The sequence below is a fragment of the Nanorana parkeri genome, unplaced genomic scaffold (genome assembly GCF_000935625.1).
Source record: "Nanorana parkeri isolate BGI_ZX_2015 unplaced genomic scaffold, ASM93562v1 scaffold949, whole genome shotgun sequence".
NCBI lineage: Eukaryota > Metazoa > Chordata > Amphibia > Anura > Dicroglossidae > Nanorana > Nanorana parkeri.
This window is the reverse complement of record NW_017307217.1, coordinates 57,946-79,773: the sequence shown is the minus strand read 5'-3', so window position 1 is coordinate 79,773 and position 21,828 is coordinate 57,946. Positions and strand designations below refer to the sequence as shown.

The 21,828-nt window shown below is 39.9% G+C and overlaps 1 protein-coding gene across 1 annotated transcript in view; it reads left to right on the top strand.

The window, feature by feature from the left end:
* The window catches only part of LOC108795226 (reelin-like), a gene marked incomplete at its 3' end in the record, with an annotated part of 220,259 nt that overhangs the window by 141,775 nt on the left and 56,656 nt on the right, over positions 1–21,828 (top strand). Inside the window, exons 4-7 of the mRNA XM_018566433.1 lie at positions 4,835–4,905; positions 10,285–10,317; positions 11,010–11,088; positions 21,425–21,521. Of these exons, the coding sequence (XP_018421935.1) occupies positions 4,835–4,905; positions 10,285–10,317; positions 11,010–11,088; positions 21,425–21,521 (280 nt within the window). The remainder of the gene's footprint in view (positions 1–4,834; positions 4,906–10,284; positions 10,318–11,009; positions 11,089–21,424; positions 21,522–21,828) is intronic.

The window sequence follows — 21,828 nt, the reverse complement described above, 5'->3', positions numbered from 1 at the left end:
TAATGTTCTGCTGTTTAAAAATATTTGTAATCCACAAACAGATAGCCCTAACTGACACACTATTTTTCTCAACCACTGGTCAGGAAAGCCAGAATGAAATACAGCTCATAATACATGATTCCAGATGAGAGAACTAGAAACAGACTATAATGGAGGGTATTGCTGAATCTTGGCTTGGTTCTTCACATGATTGGCCTGTTAATTTTCCTGGCTATGCTCTCTTTCGGAGAGACCGGGTAAAACGAAAAGGTGGCGGTGTTTGTCTCTACGATAGAAGTGATCTAAAAGTGAGTGGACTTTGATGCAGAATGCGCCCTGGCGTGAATAAGTCTTACTAATTTTGTTGTCTTTCTTTTTTTTTTCCTTGTACAATAATGAGGCTAATGAAAGGAGCCTCTGTCACCCCCAAGAGCCATTTAAAGCCTACTGTACTCTTTAAACCAGGGGTCTCAAACCTTCGGCCCTCCAGCTGTGATGGAACTACAAATCCCATTAGGCATTGCAAGATTCTCACAGCCACAGACATGACTCCCGAAGAGAGATTGCAACATGGAATTTGTAGTTTCACCACAGCTGGAGGGCCGGAGGTTTGAGACCCCTGCCTTAAACAAATAGAAAGGGCTGTAAGGGCGGGGACAGTAGTATTAATGGGAGATTTTAACTATCCTGACATTGACTGGCATAATAGCACTGCTGGAACAGTAAAAGGGCGGACATTTATAAACTTATTGCATGACAATGATGCTCTGCTGCCATAAACAATAAGAAGAGGGCGTTTAAAAATATAAAAATGAAGGAACACTGTCGTCATTTGAAAGCTACAAAGAATATAACAAAATATGTAAAAAGGAAATAAAGATTGCAAATATTAACCCCCCAAAATTATTTAAATATGTTGAAAATCAAACCAATAGGAAAAAATTGCAGAAAATTCAAAAATGGCTTGGCCAGCTGATTTGAAAAATGTTCCGGAGGGCTTGGCAGCAAAAGGGTTAATAGTAAAAAAAAAAAAAAAGAAGGTCTGAGCATGTAGGCCCCTTAAAAGATAACTCAGAGTCGGTAACTGGGGACAAAGAGAAGGCAAATCTATTAAATATCTTCTTCAGCTCTGTGCACACCAAGGAACAAGATGTAACTCAAGTCCATATGGGAGATAGCAGTACGATAGCCTCTGCTGAACCACAATGGCTGACTATCGATATGGTCCAGAAACAGACAAAATTAAGGTGAACAAAGCACCTGGATCGGATGGCTTACACCCATCCGATCCAGGTGGATTGGCGCAAGGCCAATGTGGTGCCTATATTTGTAAAGGGATCAAAGTCCTTACCAAGTAATTACAGACCTGTAAGTTTAACTTCAATAGTTGGGAAGATATTTGAAAGTTGATCAAGGATCACGTGCAATTGTTTTGGTTTGAAAACAATATCATAGTCGATAGTCAGCACAGATTCACAAAAGACAGAAGTTGTCAAACAAACCTACTTTCGTTTTATGAGGAAGTGAGTAATAAATTGGACGGAGGAATGGCTGTGGATATAGTATACTTGGACTTTGCAAAAGCGTTTTACACAGTTCCCCACATGTGTCTAATGTATAAGTTAAGGTCTGTAGGTAAAGAGTATTCGATCTGTAAATGAATAGAAAACTGGCTTAAAGACCGTATTCAGAGAGTGGTGATCAATGATTCATACTCTGAATGGTCTGAGGTTGTTAGTGGTGTGCCCCATGGTTCAGTGTTGGGCCCCTTACTGTTTAACCTATTTATAAATGACAAAGAGTTGGGGATTAAAAGTACTGTTTCTGTGTTTGCAGATGACACTAAGTTATGTAGTAGAATACAGTCCTTACAGGATGCCTCCAACCTACAAGCAGATCTGAATGCACTGTGTGATTGGGCATTTATTTGGCAAATGAGGTTTTATGTTGATAAATGTAAAGTTATGAGCTTGGGGACTAAAATCATGCATGCTTCATACACTCTAGGGGGAGTATGTTTGGGGGAGTCAATGATGGAGAAAGATCTGGGTGTTCTGGTAGATCATAGACTCAATAATTACATGCAATGTCAAGCCGCAGTTTCTAAAGCAAACAAAATACTTTCTTGTAATAAAAGGGGTATAGACTCCAGAGATATAGACATAATCCTGCCCCTGTACAAAGCATTAGTAAGACCTCATCTGGAATATGCAGTTCAGTTTTGGGCACCAGTTCACAAAAAGGATGTTGTGGAACAGGAGAAAGTGCAGCGAAGGGCGACTAAACTCATAAGAAGCATGGAGGAGCTCAGCTATGAGGAAAGATTAGCTGACCTGAATTTGTTCTCTCTAGAGAAGAGGCGATTAAGGGGGAACATGATCACCATGTATACATACATAAATGGTCTATATAGTGAGCTTGGTGCCAAATTATTCACGTTAAAGTCACTGCAAAGGACAAGAGGGCACTCTTTGCGTCTGGAGGAAAAGAGGTGTAACCTTTGCATACAGATAGGATTCTTCACAGTTGAGCTGTGAAAATGTGGAACAGACTCCCCCAGGAGCTAGTTCTAGCTAGCTCAGGTCATTGTTTTGAAAACACTCTGGATGTATTCCTTAATGCACAGAATATTACTGGATATTGAGTTCTTATAGGTATATTAAGCATCAGAGATTGTTGATCCAGGGAATATACGATTGCCTTATGGGATCAGGAAGGAATTTTTTTTCCCCTGTTGGAGCAAATTGAACCATGCTTTATAGGGGCTTTTTGCCTTCCTCTGGATCAACAGTGGGTAATTGTGGGCATAGCTTCTGTTTAGGCTTTTCTTCTTTTTTAGTTTTTATATCTCTATTTCATATCTCTACTCGAAAGACATGTGTCTTTTTTCAACCTGATAAACTATGCAACAGAGGATTTTACTTTAACACAGGCCCTTTCAGCACAAAATAATGCAGTCACTGTAGCCTCCTAGTTCTCTGCGACTTTTACTTCAGTTATTACCCAGCCACTCAGTGTGCCTCCCTCATACATGTGCAGTCCAGTTTTATTTCATTTCAAAGAATGTTGCATGTTTTGCTGGAGCCATGCAGATAAATGAAAGCAAGCAATAGTTATGTACGCCAGAATTGTCTAAATTCATAGGGTTCAACTTCCCTAATTGATACTCTCTATATACAATTTGGTAAAAAATACCCACACCTTGGGTTCTCAACAGGGATCCTGGGCATGTGCTCTGTGTGCTGGTGACTAGTGACATCCCTAACCTATATTACACGTCCCATTACTGTGTAGTATTGTGGAAAATAAATATCCTAATGCATAAAATATCACACATACAGGATCTATGGTTTGTGAAGAGTGACAAACACAATTCCTGTATCTCTATTACATAGAGGCATTCAATGTAAGTAATTGTTTTTACAAACAATAGTATTGACTGTCACCTGCACTCCATACGGCATTATGACCTTTCAAGATGGTGGTGCTTGTAGTGATGACACAGATGGTGCCATGTGAACTCCAAAGTGTTAATCAGATAGTCACCAGCACACAGTAGAATCATAAATCATGGTTTAATTTATTGGTCCAGGGTCCCTTCTTCAGGGTAACCAAGTGACACTTCAATAACATATCACACATGTTCTAAGTGGAGTAACAAGGAATTGTTTGTAAGATTTTAATGTATCTGTGTGAAGTAATTTAAAAATTAATAAATAAATATTTTGTAAAAAAGAAAACATACCACACACGTATACATGCAAAGCACAAATTAACACCAAGTTCACAAACACACCCCTATGATGTCACAATGATGTTGTATCCTGCCAGAATTCAAAAGAAACCTATCAAAACAATGTTGATCAGTACATATTCCCTAGTACATATGTCCCCACACAATAAGAAATATTTACATGTGGTTACATATGGACAAGCTTTAGTAAACAAAGAACTCTTGAATGTAATGTCTCCTTACAGTGGATGTGAAGTGACAGCTGCCCGTTCTACCGAAATTGAAGCGTCCCTCCCTGCCATGGCAACCCAGTAGCATGAGAGGGGGGGTATATCTGATGCTTATCCACAAATTGTGACTATGTCAATAAATTGAACTAGGATTTATGATTCTATGTGTGTGCTGGTGACTATATGATCAAGACTGTTTTTACAAACATTCTACTTTCTTACACGGAATACATTTTCTAACTCTAAATATTATTTGATGTTTATTCAGTGGTTACATTAATTAAGCCATCACTGACTGGTATACTGACATTCTGCTAGTACTGTATATACATTCTTTCACACAACAAAACATTCAACCGTTTAAGTGCATATTTTAAAGAACACTTATATAAAATCCAGCATTTATAACAATGATGAATGCATCAACAGTACATTGATTCTGATAAAAGGTTATGTCAATAACATGTTGACTTGTGTAGTAATATGAATGTATAGGTGAAAGAACTTTGATAAGCAAATCTGATAAAGTCTTAAAATATGTGCATATTATCATAGTGCACATTGACTATATATTTGGGCTTATTTAATAGAGTAGTACAAATTAGAATTAAAATGTGCCTTGTACAGCAAATCAAACAATCAGATTTAACACTTCATTAATTGAGGGAAGTTAGATTAATGAACATTGTATATTCAGAGGCTACCACACATTGCTTTCATTATTATGTAAGTTGAGTAGACTCATAGCTGACTACGTTTAATTGTTAACAAGGTCTGCGGCGTACAACAAAAACTTCTTAGTAAGTGGTAGACGTGGAAAAAGCAAGTTGTATAGTGTCATTTTTGTAAACCAAATCATATACTATAATTATTTTTTTAATTTTGTCTACAGGGCTACCGCTACCCATAGAGGCCAGGTTATATTCAAAGATGCCCTCGCACAACAGCTGTGTGAGCAAGGAGGTAAGGGATGATGAACATTAAAATTTAATGCATATGTTGTCTTCTTGCAGTATTTTTCATATTTCTGATATTCATTGTAGGGGATTATTTTATTGATCAAAGAAGACCGTAGCTTTATAAACGCTTAAGGCACTTGTCCTCTCACAATCATTGGATCTGTTACCTTTTATCTTTACTAATGAGGGACCAGGGGACTTCGGCTTTAAGGCTAATGGAAGACACAAACATGTTAAGAAAAAAAAAAGGCCTGAAATACATATCAAAGTAGAATATCAATCAGTCGCCATTCCGTGCCAGGGTTTTAGGAATGGGCCTTGTTCATAATGCAATTACTTGCCATTAATTTGTAATAGCGAAACAAGACATTACTAGTGAACATATTAAGTATTAACAGGTCATATAAATTAGTGATTATATACAGGTTAGTATTATTCTTTATTTGTGAGCTCTGGTACTACTCTTCATCCCTGCATTCTAGGAACCTAATCAAACAACTCTTGAAGTCCCTGATGATTCTCAGAAGATTCTTTCTCATTCACTTCATCATAAGCTTACCATTTTTGTAGAAGTTTTTTGAAACTGAAGCCAATTTGGTTTCTTTCAGAGGCCAGATTATGTGCTAGACCCAAGATCAAGACATTAGCTGAACCCTAGCAAGTGTTCTTTCCAATGTCTGGAAATAGTCTTCCTCCTAGAACATCAAGGGTTGCTAATATTATATCTGCTGGGCATCAGAGACAGCTAATTGACTTCTGAATTTTATTATTTACATTAATTACAGTTTTTAAAGGCATTGTTGGTTGTTAATGATATGCTTATCTAGTGCTGCATGCTGATCACATTCCGTGATAATGTTTGACTCTAGCATGCTCATATCTTTTATCAAGTGGTCAGCATAGCACTGATAGAGATTTAAGTCAGAAAAAGCTAGAACAATTCAAATCAATTGTCAGTTAATCAGCACAGTTTGCTTTCTTGGTGACAGACTAATTAAATGGAGGAAAATAAATTGTGCCTAAAATTTGAGATGTTGTCTATAGTGACCAGTCTGAATTTCTGTTTAATTTTTCACAAAAATAAAGTCATTGGTGGCTACTAACAACTCTATTCTCCAATTTCATTAAGAATCTTTTATTGTTTACGTTGATTTAATGCTATCGTGACATTTAAAACTATTTCACATGCGTGTGATGCATCTCTGAAAATCATTCATATGTAGTTAAAAGTGTAACATAAAAAGGAAATAAAAAGTTGATACACATAAAGCCAGTATTGTGTAGCCTTACATGACAAAGCCCTCAGATGACAGATACCCTGTATGTGCAATGAGCAGTCTCTTGGCCTGGCAGTGTGACTGCTTTTCAAAAAAATAGTTACATAAAGAAAAGCTCTTTAGTACTTCATAACAAATTTTCTACTGGCATGAAAACTGCTGGAAATGTTCTCTATATTATCAAAACTGTTTTTCAGAAGCTGTTTAATCACTTCTTTGACAGATGTAGAAAATAACAGAGGTCTCTGAAGCCCATTTTTACCTTAGCAGGTTTATTTCATCTTGGTCTAAACGCTGCATGCCACTTTATAAAAGCTCTCATAGCAGAAAGTCTGATCTGGGTGACATCCTCCAGGGTAAACTCATACATTTCAATAAAAGAGCAGATTTAAATGAAACATACTGACAATACAATAAAAATGAAGTCACTGGCTATTTTTTGCATGCACTTAGTTGACTGATTATCTTTAGCAGGAATAACTTTGTTGTATAAAAGTGTCTGTTTTAGACACGCTGAACTAAAATTCATAATTGTGCGGAGCTCGCCTAGACCGCGGCCATCTTGGTCGGCTGCTCGCCACGCCCCCCAATTCATAATTGTTTTAATAGTTGGGGATACTGCATAAAGTTCGGCTCAAGGCAACTACAACATCATTAGTGAACTACAAAAACTATCCAGGAAACACTGCAACAGTGTTAGAAACAGTCCCCTCAGTTTTACCCTAAAGTGGGTCTTTATCCCTTTCTCTAAAAATTACATCAACGTGCAGCTCTGCATACTGATATGAAATTAATATCAGTATGCAGAGAAACTTAAATGTATTAGTTAAACAAACATATTTTTATTTTGCTGATAGTTACTATTTTTTCACGTCTTGGTCCTCTTTGGCATTAGTGATATAGTCCAAGCCAAGAGATGCATCATGGGAAGGTTACATCACAGAGCATTGATGGGAAATCTCATCTGCAAACTGCAACATCTTGCAAGATCTCAGGGAAATAATTTTTTCCCCAGAGATAATGTGCATGTTCACATGTCCTAGACACATGTGCCAGAGTTCCAGGAAGTAAAGGCAGATGGCGTAATCTGCCCTTAGTAAAAATGGCCACTGTGAGAAGGCTGGGAAGAAAAAGAAAAATTAGGTATGCAAAGAATAAAAAGCCTGCAATTATCTAGAAGTATCTGTTTGTAGATTGCCTTTACTAAACATTTCTAACAGTGTCTTTCTTGTCATTTTAAATGTATGGGTAACGTTCCTCTTTAATTGGAGTTACATAGAATCCAGTACAGGTTGATCAGGCTACTTACAGGACATCTGGGTAGAACTATAGACTTTTCTTATTTGATCCAATGGCTGGACTTTTGATATCTCCATATTCAGAGCTATTTAGAAGGTAAAGGTATGGACATTCTATTTAATATGGAATTCTCTAGTGAGGCAGCCTTCTGCTGAGAATTATTGTAAGAATGAGAATCTAGTGCATCCAGTGCAATGTAAAAATGGGATTCCAATCTAGTTTTGTCATGCTCCTGACAGGACAGCTGGTAGAACTGTAGACTCATGTTATTTGATCCTATGCTGTACAATTTCCTTCTCATGATACACTGTTTGTGGTAAAGTGTAATAGTCAGAGAAAGGGTGGTGATTTAAGCCCATTGGCTGGACTCTTTGTAGTCTCATATTCAGAGGGGTTTAGAAGGTAAGGGTATGGACATTCCATTTGATTTGGAATTTAGCTAGTGAGGCAGCCTACTGCTTATAATTGGGTTAAGAACGAGAAATATAGCCATTCAGCAGGCTGGCTTTATCACTTGAGTCAGTTTAAATGCAATATTTTTATATTTAACTATATCGTACCTTTTAAACAAGACTTATATGTATATATATATATATATGTATATATATATATATATTATTATTTTTTTGCAAATATTTTATTATATCATTTAATGTGACGACACATAAGAAATAACACTCTGCTACAATGTAAAGTAGTGAGTGTACATCTTGTATATCAGTGTACATTTGTTGTCCCCTTAAAAAACCTCAACACCCAGCCATTAATGTCTAAACTGCTGGCAACAAAAGTGAGTACACCCCTAAGTGAAAATGTTCAAATTGGGCCCAATTAGCCATTTTCCCTCCCCGGTGTCATGTGACTCGTTAGTGTTACAAGGTCTCAGGTGTGAATGGGGAGCAGGTGTGTTAAATTTGGTGTTATCGCTCTCACTCTCTCATACTGGTCACTGATAGTTCAACATGGCACCTCATGGCAAAGAACTCTCTGAGGATCTGAAAAAAAGAATTGTTGCTCTACATAAAGATGGCCTAGGCTATAAGAAGATTTCCAAGACCCTGAAACTGAGCTGCAGCACGGTGGCCAATACCATACAGCGGTTTAACAGGACAGGATCCACGCAGAACAGGCCTCGCCATGGTCGACCAAAGAAGTTGAGTGCACATGCTCAGCGTCATATCCAGAGGTTGTCTTTGGGAAGTAGACGTATGAGTGCTGCCAGCGGTGGCGGGTCAGCCTGTCAGTGCTCAGACCATATGCCGCACACTGCATCAAATTGGTCTGCATGGCTGATGATGCACAAGAAAGCCTGCAAACAGTTTGCTGAAGACAAGCAGACTAAGGACATGGATTACCTGGAGTCTGATGAGACCAAGATAAACCTATTTAGTTCAGATGGTGGCAGCAACCAGGTGAGGAGTACAAAGACAAGTGTGTCTTGCCTACAGTCAAGCATGGTGGAGGGAATGTCATGGTCTGGGGCTGCATGAGTGCTGCGGACACTTGGGGAGCTACAGTTCATTGAGGGAACCATGAATGCCAACATGTACTGTGACATACTGAAGCAGAGCATGATCCCCTCCCTTCGGAGACTGGGCCGCAGGGCAGTTTTCCAACATGATAACGACCCCAAACACACCTCCAAGACGACCACTGCCTGGCTAAAGAAGCTGAGGGTAAAGGTGATGGACTAGCCAAGCATGTCTCCAGACCTAAACCCTATTGAGCATCTTGTTTTCGGGTCTTCCCCTCCTCTATTTTGAGGTGACAGCAAATGTACACTGATATACCAGCTGTACACACACTACTTTACATTGTAGCAAAGTGCAATTTCTTCTGTGTCGTCACATGAAATGATATACCGTATTTTGCGATCCATAAGGCGCACCGGACCTTAGGACGCAGGCAGGTTCTGTGACAGTTTCTGTGACAGAAACTGTGACAGAAGCTGCAGTTAGTGACCGCTGAGACAGGTGGCGCTGTGACTACAGCGCCACGGTCTCAGTGTTCACACAGTGTTCGTCTGCTCTAGGGGCTCTATGGTGAGCTCCTATCCCATGGTCACGGGTCCCCCAGAGGAATCTCAGTTCTGGATTGCCTGACCAAGAAAGTGAACTTAACCCAAAACCAAACATTTAATATATTGCAGGTTACAAATCCTTAAACGCAGTGGCTGAATTAGCTTAGGGTTTTTTCCCCACTTTATATTCACCTGGTGATCCAGCCAGTAACACATTTCCTGTCTTGGGGTAGCTCCATTCTATGGAGGATCAATGGAACCACCTGTGGACAGTCGCATTATAAGCCTGTGAAGAGGGTAGTTTTAGAATAACTAGCAGAATTAGATTGGCTTGACTTACAAATTAAATCTGAACTCAAGCTAACACTTTTTAAACAGTTACAGCAACAATTTTTCTTTTCTTCTTTTGGGATAAATTGTTTTACATAAATGAATAAAAGCTGTCAGTGTTAAATGGTTTGTCTCAACCCTTTATCTGCCACTTTTGCTGGACAGCTTGATCTCGTTGAAAAATAACAGACTTACTGGCTGGATCACCGGGTTTAGATACCGTACACTTTAACAACATGGGTATGCTTATAATCTGTGGTTATGCATAACGGCAAAGCTTCATAACAAAGTGCCAAGACTTTTCCCCTGACCAAACAGATTAGACAATAGTTTACATTATCTATCCAAGGCTAGGTGCAGCCTAAGTCAGGACAATCTTTTTTTTTAAATGTTACATAGAAAATATTCTGGTGCTATATTGTAAAAAAAAATTAATTCAACATTTTTTTTCTTTAAGCTCCAACAGAAGCGCCTTTGCGTCCAAATTTAGGTGAGTCATAAATCTACTTTTATCTTATGGAACATGCTACATACACTTCATCTGCATAAATATCAAGATTTTTTATGTTTGCTCCCCTCCAGAAATCAGTAGAAGCGCTTGACATTTTCAATCACTTTTCTATGTTTTGCTTTGGCACAACATTGATTTATGACACAGTAAACAGCAGGCATATTTACTGTGATGCAAAATGTTGATGCCTTGCCAAAGTCGCAATTCGCCTCGTATGGTTTATTCTTGGAAGCATCAGGCTGATCAGTTGAATCTGACTTGGTGTTTCAAACACTACATTTTAACTAATAATCATGCTAAAAAACAGCTTTTACCATCTTCCTTTCTGATTTTTTTTAATCAACTAGTATTTGCTTGTCAACTTATGTATTTGAATAATAGTAGAAGAATATATTGTTACAGTTTTAGAATAAAAATTATATTTTTTGTTTTCCTTGAATCAGGTAGGTGTTGTGAGGTTTTTTCCCCCCTACAAAATAGTTCTGAAGAATGAAGGAACTGTAGTGACTACACTTCTGCAGTTCTTCTAAATGTTTGAACAAGTGTTGGAAACATATTAAAATATTCTTTAACATATGTCAACAAATACCAGCACAATACATTGTCGCAGATCTGCATTAAGGTACATTTTGGTATTACTTGTAATATTCTGCATCAATTTTGTTTTTCAGCTGAAATCCATAGGGAAAGCATTATTTTACGAGATGATTTTGACTCTTACAAGCAGCAGGAATTAAATCCAAGCATTTGGTATGTGCTATTTATGTGGTATTTATATGGAATTGTGCTACACACAGACATAGCAAACTTGGAATTGTACCGTATATACTCGAGTATAAGCCGTCCCGAATATAAGCCGAGGTACCTAATTTTACCCAAAAAAACTGGGAAAAAGTATTGACCCGAATATAAGCCGAGGGTGGGAAATGAGGCAGCTACTGGTAGATAGATACCATTAAAATACATTAATATTTATTTAAAAGAAAAATAACCTAGCTCTGTAAGTGGAAAAGGGGGTACAGGGCTACATATCATGTACTACGGATCATTTAACCCATTCATATTAGCAGAGGATAATTGTAAATCTATTGTTCAGTGCACTCTATATGTAGTATATAGTACATGTACATATAGAGTGCCTGCAACAATACATTTACAATGATCCTCTGCTAACATGAATGGGTTAAATGATCCATAGTACAGGGCTACATACAGATCATTTAATACATTCATGTTAGTATAATTGTAAATGTATTGTCTGCACTGTATTAGCAGTATATACTCTATATAGAGTATATACTGCTAATACAGTGCAGACAATACATTTACAATTATACTAACATGAATGTATTAAATGATCTGTATGTAGCCCTGTACTATGGATCATTTAACCCATTCATGTTAGCAGAGGATCATTGTAAATGTATTGTTGCAGGCACTCTATATGTACATGTACTATATACTACATATAGAGTGCACTGAACAATAGATTTACAATTATCCTCTGCTAATATGAATGGGTTAAATGATCCGTAGTACATGATATGTAGCCCTGTACCCCCTTTTCCACTTACAGAGCTAGGTTATTTTTCTTTTAAATAAATATTAATGTATTTTAATGGTATCTATCTACCAGTAGCTGCCTCATTTCCCACCCTCGGCTTATATTCGGGTCAATACTTTTTCCCAGTTTTTTTGGGTAAAATTAGGTACCTCGGCTTATATTCGGGACGGCTTATACTCGAGTATATACGGTAAATAAAACTGCATTATAATGTTAAGCGTGGACTGTCATGTATTTTATTATGGGAAAGGACCATTTTAAAGGTAATGAAAGGGCAAGAAATTCAGGGTTACCTTTTCTTAGAAAGTATGATTTTATTTATAATGATTACATACATTCAAAGAGCTTGGTTACCTTATTAATACTAATACTAGGGGTCTGTTTTCAGCCTCCGATCTGGAATGGCTCAGATATAGTTGTGACAGCCTTGATTTCCATGTTCTTTTAAAGTTACTCTACCATTGATCTTTGGTGGTCCTGGGATGCATGTTTGCTCCTCAAAGAAGAACAATGGTGCAACCTTTTTTGCCCATAGTCCTCCTCAGGGTCACATATACTGTGTCCTCCGGTGACCCAAACCTCAGAATATAGCGGGCTATTGCTCACTATATGCTGAGAGTGCTGCAGCCAAGACGGATCCCGACAATATCGTTGAGATCCACCCGCTGATTGACAGATGGCTCTCTAGAGACAGAGCCAGCTGTGCCTGCCCCCTCCCCCGTCCATTCCTCAAGTCTGTGCTGGAGAAACGGAGGAGGGGAGGAATCCCTGTCACCACTTTCTGCAGGGAGAGGATAGGGAAGTCAGCGATCGGCGGTGTGTGTTCGCTGACTTCCTGGTCAATAGAGCCGACCTGTGACAGTTTCTTTGTCACAGGTCAGCTTGAATGATGGGCATAAGTGGTTTTCACTCCCCTCATAATTCTCCTTTAACTAAAATAGCCTTTGTTAACAAAGTTAAATATGGGTAGAGATATGTGTAGGTAATAGAATCTAGGGAATACATTGACCATATCTGCAATGCACAATACAGATTATTCTAAAAAAGTTGATTTCAGTTTCATGACATTAAGTTGCTTGTGTGTCTAACTTTTGAGGTACTGTTAAATGGCAAATTAATTTTCCCTAAAACTTTGTTACATATTTTAATTTTCCTGCTTCTGACTGATTTCTGGGTAATTCTAATTTTTTAACCAGAAAATCAGGTGTTTCTCCTTGTCGTTCCATATATTTTATCTCGTTCACAAGCAATTTTCCTGCCTAAGTGTTTACAGGCTTACACTATTGAGTGTTCTACACTCTGCCAGCCCCATCTGGGTGCTTCTGTGCTTTAAGCTCCCACATGCCGTGTGTCAATGTGTCTGCTGCAGAGACTGTGTAGAGGGCTGTGTCACGACAGGGGTGCTAGAAAATGGGAACAGTGACAGAAGCTCATAATTATAAACCCTGTATGATTCTTATGCCTATTTTTTCATTTCTATTTGCTTTCAGAACCTTCTTGCAATATGGTGTAATGGAAGCCACTTGGTATTGGCCCAAATTAAATAAACTATTAGAAGTAAAGGTGACCATACGCTGACTATCTCTCAGTGAAAAGAATACAGGATTGTGAAACATCTGTCTTTGTGTTTCAATATAAATGTTAGAGAACCAATATTTCTTAATTGTACATTAAGGGCCACAGGGTGGTTATTCAGGTATATAGGCCTGTGCTGTTGGGAGATTGGATACTGTGAAAACAAAGTTGTAAGAACAGGCTAGTATAACCTCTAATACTCCCATCATGCTCCAGTTTTTTGCTATTGTCCTAAGAGAACAGAAGTCTTCTTTCCTCTGCGAGAAGCAAACCACTTCATAATTTTTCTGCCTCTTCTCTTTAGCAGACCCAATGGGGTTAATTTTGCAACTTTCCAGATCATCTGCTCCCTGCATTGCCTTGGAGGCCATACCCGGACCCACTGTGAGGAAGAAGCGGGGCCGAGCTATATTGTGTCTTCAGAGCACTGGACTCTGTTTAAGATGCTCTCCTAGACACCCTTGGTGTAACAATTGAGTTAATTGCAGCGTTATTTTCAGATCCAAGGCAATGGTGCCCCTGTCTGGTGGAACCATTGGAACCCTGTCTCTGAAGACTCCTTAGGGAGTATGCCCATTGAAAGGGCAAAGGCTGTTTGGTTGGGTCATACCCCCTGGCTCCTGCCCAAAATCTCTAAACTCTACTTGGTGGGAAACGTAAGACATCTCAGGACCATTGCTTTGGTAAGTCAGGGCATTGGTAAGCCTGGGTGTGCTTAAACTGCTTCTAGAGTCCCTAAAGGGTTAACTCAGAAGCACCAGCTGCAACAGTTTTGGATGCAGGCTGGCAGCGGGAGGAGGCACAGCACCATTTTTAAAATTGACACTATTATACTGGGCTCACTGTCCATGCATCCCTACTGTTTCTGCCCAGCTTCCTTCTGCTTGGTCATACTGTGCACGCATGCATGCTCAGTCTCTCCTACCATCTCCTCAACTACACACACACACACACCATGATCCTCGGGACGTTTACTTGTATTCCCTGTTGCCTCCACTGACACATTTTTGCTGCTCCAGCTTGTTCTTGTTAGCACCTCTTGTGGGAAGCCCTTGCTTGCATACTTATTATAGGAGATCATAAGCACAAGGACAGCAGTCTTGTGGGCCTTGACAGTTTATGATCCACCTATAGTTCTGTGGGGCAGTGGCTTACATTAGCCACCAGGGAGGAAATAGAAGTCTTTCAGCTCAGAGCTGACTAGATTCTAGCTTGGGCAGAACTCCATGCTTCAGCCCTGTCAGCCATGCATATCCAAGGCATGAAAAATTGTCAGGTGGACTTCCCCAGTCATCACCGTCTGGACTCGGAAGAATTGTCTCTTCATCCTGAGGATTGCTGTTGCAAGAGGGGAAAGCCGGACATGAATCTCCTGGCTTTCAGGTTCAACGACAAACTGAGCAAGTTTTTCTACAGGTCCAGGCATTCTCTAGCATCCTTAGTGGCTCTGGTAACACCGTGGGATCAGCTCAACCTGCTCTATGCCTCTTTTTCTCTAAATCTCTTTCCTTGACTGCTTCGCAGGAGATAAAAGGTATTCTGGTGATTCTTAATGCACTGAACTAGCCTAGCCAGACATGGTTCCCGGACCTTGGCAGACTCCTGGCAGACTCTCCTGTGGGCTTTCCCAGATCTTCCCAAGAACCAGTTTACTGTCCTACTTCTCAGTCTCTGGCTTGATTAGTCTGGCTATTGAAATCTAAGGAGCAGGGACCCTGATTTAGCGTCCCTATACTCTTGAAAGCTAGGTTGACTTCTCGTAGAGTCCATTGCACCTAGAAAGCATATTTTTCATGGTGCAAAACAAGGAATTTCCATCCTAGGAAGTACTCCATGGGATGACTCCTGTCTTTTCTACAGTCTGGCCTTTATCAAGATCAAATTTTGTTATTCTCTTTCAAACATCCCTTGCCTCTCACTCTTTAGTAAAAGCCTTTGTACAAGATGTCATGCACATTGATCCCCTTCTATGTTCCCCAGTGACTCCATGAAATTTTAACTTAGCTTTGCTGGTCCTTCAGAAACTACCTTTTAATCAGGCACATTCCCTTGTCTTCTCTCACTCACAAGGTTGCCTTCCTCATTACATCACAGCGGCAAGGTGAGTTTATGACTTGGCAGCCTTATTCTATAAAGAACCATTTTTCTGTGCTTCACAGAGACTAAGTTTTTTTGAGACCTAAGGCCTCTTTCTTTTCTCTTCTTAACCAGGACATTGCTCTTCCATCTCTGTGTCCAGTTCCATGACAGCTAGACTGTTTCCATCTACAGTCTGAATGTGGCATGTGCTGAGTGAATCTATCTCACAGAGGTACACCCTCTTATAGGGTACTCCCTCTATGCTCTACTATGTCTAGGTGGATTCAAAAGCTCATCATTCAAGTCTATAAACTTAAAGACAAGGTTCCACCTTTTCCCTGTCAAAGTGCACTGTACTAGGTTGGTAAGTTCTCCACGGGCTTTTGAGCATCAGGCATCTATTTCTTAGATATGCAAAGTCTTCTGTTCCCATCTTTTCAAGTTTTACCAGGTGGATGTTCAGGCCTCATCTGATGCCAGCTTCTGTATTAAGGCTCTTGATGTAGCTCTTTTGAGTCTCTTTGATAACCTACTGTTAATTGTCGGCCTGTTTGTGTGTTGTTTACAGTGTTGCCCACCCTTCATTTGTACTGCCTTTGGATGTCCCTATGTAGCTGAGTTACCATCCTTTTTCCCTTTTACCATCCTTTTTCCCTTATTTTACAATTAAGGAAATCTGTTTTTGACATGTCAAAAAAAAGTTTTGTTGGAGTACAAAGGACACAGGCCCTTCCCCTCTGTTCTTATTATCTACTGCTATGATTGCATTGCTACATTACGGTAGCATAATTGGAATTGTAGAGGTTATACTAGGCTGTCCTCACAGCTATGTCTTGGCAGTGTTCAGTCTCCTGAAGGTAGAAGCCATGTGCCTAAGTTACCATCCTATGTCCCTTAATGTACTCCAAGAAAAAGATTTTATGGTACCTCCAAAATATAAAAACAAATATGGACAAAGTCTTAAAAATGATATACCCTGTGCAAAATGCCCCTTTTAAAAGAAGTTACACATATACAATTATATTTCAGGCATTACAGTTTACATAATATTAAAGTACTCATCAGTTGGTGGGATGCAGTTGCCAAAAGTTCTATTCGCATTGTATTGTAAAGCACCAAAAAACTTTGCCTTATGTTTACATCGAAACAAATCTGTGATAACAAAAATATGAATGTGTCATTGCTTGACGTTATTATAAGCTGCTTTTTGACTGTTATGCTCATCCTATGGCTTCACTTTACTAGATCACATTTGCCACCTTTGTTTCCAGTAAGCAGTGAAGACATAAGTGTAGCATGACAGCCATGGACCCAGCTAGTTATTATTTATTACAGGCATTTATATAATGCTGACAATTTACACAGCACTTTACATAGTTGCACATTCACATCAGTCACTACCCTCAAGGAGCTTACAAGCTAAGGTCCCTGTTTCACATACATACAGGGCCAACTTAGAGAGGAGCCGATTAACCTACCAGCATGTCTTTGGAGTGTGGGAGGAAACTGGAGTACCCGGAGGAAACCCATGCAATCACAGGGAGAACATGCAAACTCCTTGCAGATAGTGACCTGGCTGGGATTTAAACTGGGGACCCCCAGTGCTGCAAGGCAGAAGCGCTAACCACTATGCCACTGTGCTGCTAGTTAGCAGTGCCTTTTTCTGTCATGGCAGGTTTACTTACCAGAATAGAGCTTAACACTCTTCAGCTGCACATTATACCTGTGTGTGCTTCCAATAGCCACCATAGCAATAATGGCAATATGGTCACCAGAATGTATCCTAGTTTGAATTTACAGGTCTGTTTTCTGGTACAGCAGTGGTTCTCAACCTTTCTAGGGCAGGGACTCCTTGGTAACATTTGCCAAGTTGTGGTGACCCCCAATGGAGTGCTGGACTCCAGAATTAGTAAGACACTGGATTTGGGACTAAAAATAGAAGCACACTCACAAGAATACAAGCCCTCCCCAGCCCCTGCTACCTGCTTGCCTGCTCTGTCTCCATGCAGCCTTCTCAGCCCCAGCACTGCTTAGACGCCCGCCTCCTGCAGAGCTCACATTGTATGGGAGGCAGGAGGACAGAGCGGCTCTGAATAGAAAAGCCCTGCTGTACACACTCCCCGGCCACTAGATGTCCCTGCAGCAGCCATGGAGCGTGTATAGCGGCACTTTTATATTCACAGCCTCTGCTGTCCTCACGCTGACTGACACTGATGTGCTAGGAGGAGGTTGAGGAGCCTCTCACCTAGCGCAGCAGAAGTGGATGCTGCGACCCCCTCAACAGTAAGGCCTGGTTCACACGTGGGCGTTTTACAGCGCGTTCCTGCATGCTGTAAAACGCTCAACATGTGAAAAACAATAATTGCCTATGGGCATGGTTCCGTACGCCTAGGTGTGAACATAGCCTGAGTTGCGACCCACTTTTGGGTCATGACCCACACGTTGAGAACCGCTGTGGTACAGTATTATTTTTCAAAATGTAACTTTTTAATCATAAGCATACCTTGTTTCCCATGCTGTACTAGTAACACTTGGAAGCAGCAATCAAATATGAAACTGTGAAAGAGATGTGAGACATAGCAGATGCTTCCTTTCTATTAACTGATGAATGAAACCTATTCCACAGCCATCATCCTGTAAAGGATTGAGTTTGTCATTTTTTTCTTACATGAAACAGATAAACTTAGTGGATGTTAATAGGTGCAATATTTGTAATGCTTTACCAGGTGCAGCATTCATGCACATTGTATGTTAAGAAGGGGCATACACAATATAGATAAAGGCATGGGTTTTTCATATCCACAAATGAAAGGAAAACTTGTAATGAAAATATGTCTATGCTGTTGTAAAATGCATAGGGAATTACTAAAGTACTCTTGTGATTTGTGGTTATAATTTAGTATTTAAATATGCTATTATTTTGACATATCTGATGCCCTAAATCATTTTAACAGTTTAAATCTAAACTTCAGACAAAAACCACACGTAATCCAGTCATATAATGTATTCATTAAATCCATAAATGTATTTTTACTTACAACAAACTCAGTCAAGGATTGTGAGGTCAATCAGGAATTTGTTGCTTTGCACAATGTTGTCGAACACAGTAAACATCTTTACACGAGGAACAAGAAGAATATGCTGCTCCATTGTCAAGAGAGCAGGCTGAGTGGATGCTGGACCAATCTGCATAGCTTAAAGTGTATGTAAACCACCCACAACAATAAACTCTCCTTATTGCTCACTTTTGTTCTGTTAAATATTCAATTTAAAGCATTTTGATATATCTGTTTAATAAGTACATTCAAACACATTTTTATTTTGCCAGAAATCCAGTGAGCTATCCGGCAGGAGACTGGCGCCACCTGCGGGGGGGTATCGGGGGTTGCGCCGCGGGAAGGAACTGGGGGGTGCAGTAGCTGGTCTTGCCTAGGGCGCAAAATAGTCTAGCACCGGCCCTGTTTATGTGACCTTAAACCACTGCAGTAGATAGTGAGAGAGGCTCTAGGGCAGAGGTGTCAAAATAAAATACACAGTGGGCCAAAATTTAAAAAATTCTCCAAGTCAAGGGCTGGTTCACACAGTATAATACCGCGGCCTATACAGTATATCACACAGTATAATACCGCGACCTATGCAGTATATCACACAGTATAATACCGCGGCCTATACAGTATATCACACAGTATAATAACGCGGCCTATACAGTATATCACACAGTATAATACAGCGGCCTATACAGTATATCACACAGTATAATATGGCGACCTATACAGTATATCACACAGTAGAAATAGTCTAAATATTTAAATAATAAAAGCCAAAAACAGACATTAAATAGTACAGAGCATTTAGAACAAAATAATTTACTTACAAAAAAAGTTTTTCCATCTGGTGCCCTCTTCTGTGGATTCTTCCCCTGCTTTCTCTCCTCATTGTGGAAGGCCCCATAAGCTCTCCATCCCTGCTCTGAGGTCTGGCAAGGCAGGGACAGCCGCTGGCCTATCCTACAGAAGCCACAGGGCACTTAGAGCTTTGAAGATGGCAGCCGCCGATCGGCGGCCATCTTTATGACACAGGAATGATGCGGCAGGCCTGCGCTGCATCATTCCTGTGTCATAAAGATGGGTGCCGACTGCGCGGTGGCCATCTTTAAAGCTGGAAGTGTACCAGCGGGCCAGATCTAAGGCTAATTAAAAATGATCATGCGTGCCGAAAATAATTCCATTGCGGGCCGGTTTTGGCCTGCTTGCCTTGAGTTTGACAGCTATGCTCTAGGGACTGGTCTAAGAACAAGCTGACTCCGAGCATCGGGTGAGTATCTTTTAATTTTTTTTCCACCTAGGCAAAAACAAGCAGTTAACCCTTGTAGCATGGGGGTAGCTCCACTGCAAGGGTTTATACAAATTTTTCCTGGAGTTCTTCTTTAAGAATGTGTAAACATTTGAATACCCATTGCTTGGCCACAGTTACACATTAGGTGGCTCAGTGCACTTAAATGGCAACCATTGAAGCAAGAAAAACAGGCAAGCAGTGCTGTGTTCTTAATGAGTTGGCCTTAGTGGGGTTGATTTACTAAAGGTAAATAGACTGTTCATTTTGCAATAATGGTCAGACGTATCCTGTCCAGTTTAAATAATAAATGTAAAGGCCTGTACATCCAAATATGATTGTAGTTTTTGGTAGATGATGGAGAGTTAAACCACCTTATGATCTCATATTTCTGGGAACTCACTGTTCTTTAGTTATCAGCCATTCAAAACTACTTTCCATGCTAGATTTTTAATTTTTATTCTACACTTCAAGATTTATGGCTACAGACAGGAAATGTGATGGAGAGATCTCACCAAAGCAAAACAAAAGGAATCCCCAGCACACCTGCCAGCTGGCCTGCAACAAAACAAAATACCCTGTCTCACAGTATACGTTAAAAGCAGAGGTTTTAGTTGCACAAACCTTTGGCCAAAAATATGTAGAAGCCACACTGCCCTGTCAAGGCACCTCTGTGAAGTGTGGTCCTAACTCTATTTATATGAGTCTCCTAGTGGGAGCATATTGATGCAGTCGATAAATTGAATGCAGGTAGCCTACTCCTCCTCACAAGGTGCAGGGACGCACTGGAGGCCCAGCAACCACAGATGCATGCTGGGATCCCCAATGCGTCACTACATCCATGATAGTCACCAAAGCAGTCCCCAATACATATAAGCAGTATGAAGAATGTTGATACTAGTGTTGCACAGATACCAAGTACATTACTCGGTACAAGTACGAATAAATGTACCGATACTTTTGAGCTCCAAGACCAGACTAGAGAAAAATTCAAAAATTAGAAGGCAGCTGTCATTTGTAAGGAGCACACGGAGCTCCTGGGATTTGTACATCTCTGTTTTAATGTACGATTTTGTTTTTATAAATATAAATAAAGGGATGCACAGATACCAGTTTTGCGAGTACGAGTACTGGTACTTGCCGAGTACTTACAAGTACGAGTACTGATACATTTTTGTTTATTGTCATGTGACCGTTTTTCTAAAACAATACAGACTAATGATTTCAGGACAGAGGTAGAATGCCAGAGCCAGGTCCCAGCTGCAACCTCTGCCACCCTGGTAGTTCTCATGAAAATGCCAAGTATCTGCACTGGTACTTGAAAAGTATCTGTGCATCCCTAGTTGATACATTTGTCATAAATGTATGCTCTAATTTTGTAAACAGGTTCCACTCATGTAGACCACGTGCAAGCTCCGAAAAACAAATAGCAGATTTGTTTATAAAAACATTGGTTGGGTAAAAAAATGGATTTGAATTATAATTTACTTTACAAGGGCATTTTAAAATTGTCCCCACTGTGCTTTTGTCATGCAGGACGCCATGCAGAAACTGTGAAGTTGGAGAGCTCTGTGGTGTTATAATGCATGGAGCGGCTGTCACATTTTGTGACCCTTATGGACCAAGAGAGTTGGTAAGTCTTCTAGATTTAGAATAAATGGACTTTCAAATCTGATTGTCTGTTTGCCCATACCCCTGCACCATGGCTTGCAGCTTTCTGGCATTCTATGTGCTGCTATAGTGAGGAAGCCATATCCAGCCAGCCACTATTAGAGGATGTTGTTGGGAAACAGCACTTAGACCAATACATGTAATCTTCCTTTCAATGTAAAATTCAAACAATAGTAAATATGATCACAGATCTCTATTCCTATAGGGATAATGTGCAATATAGACACATTACAAGGGGGCTTTGCTCTGATCCCCCCCCCCCCCCCTTT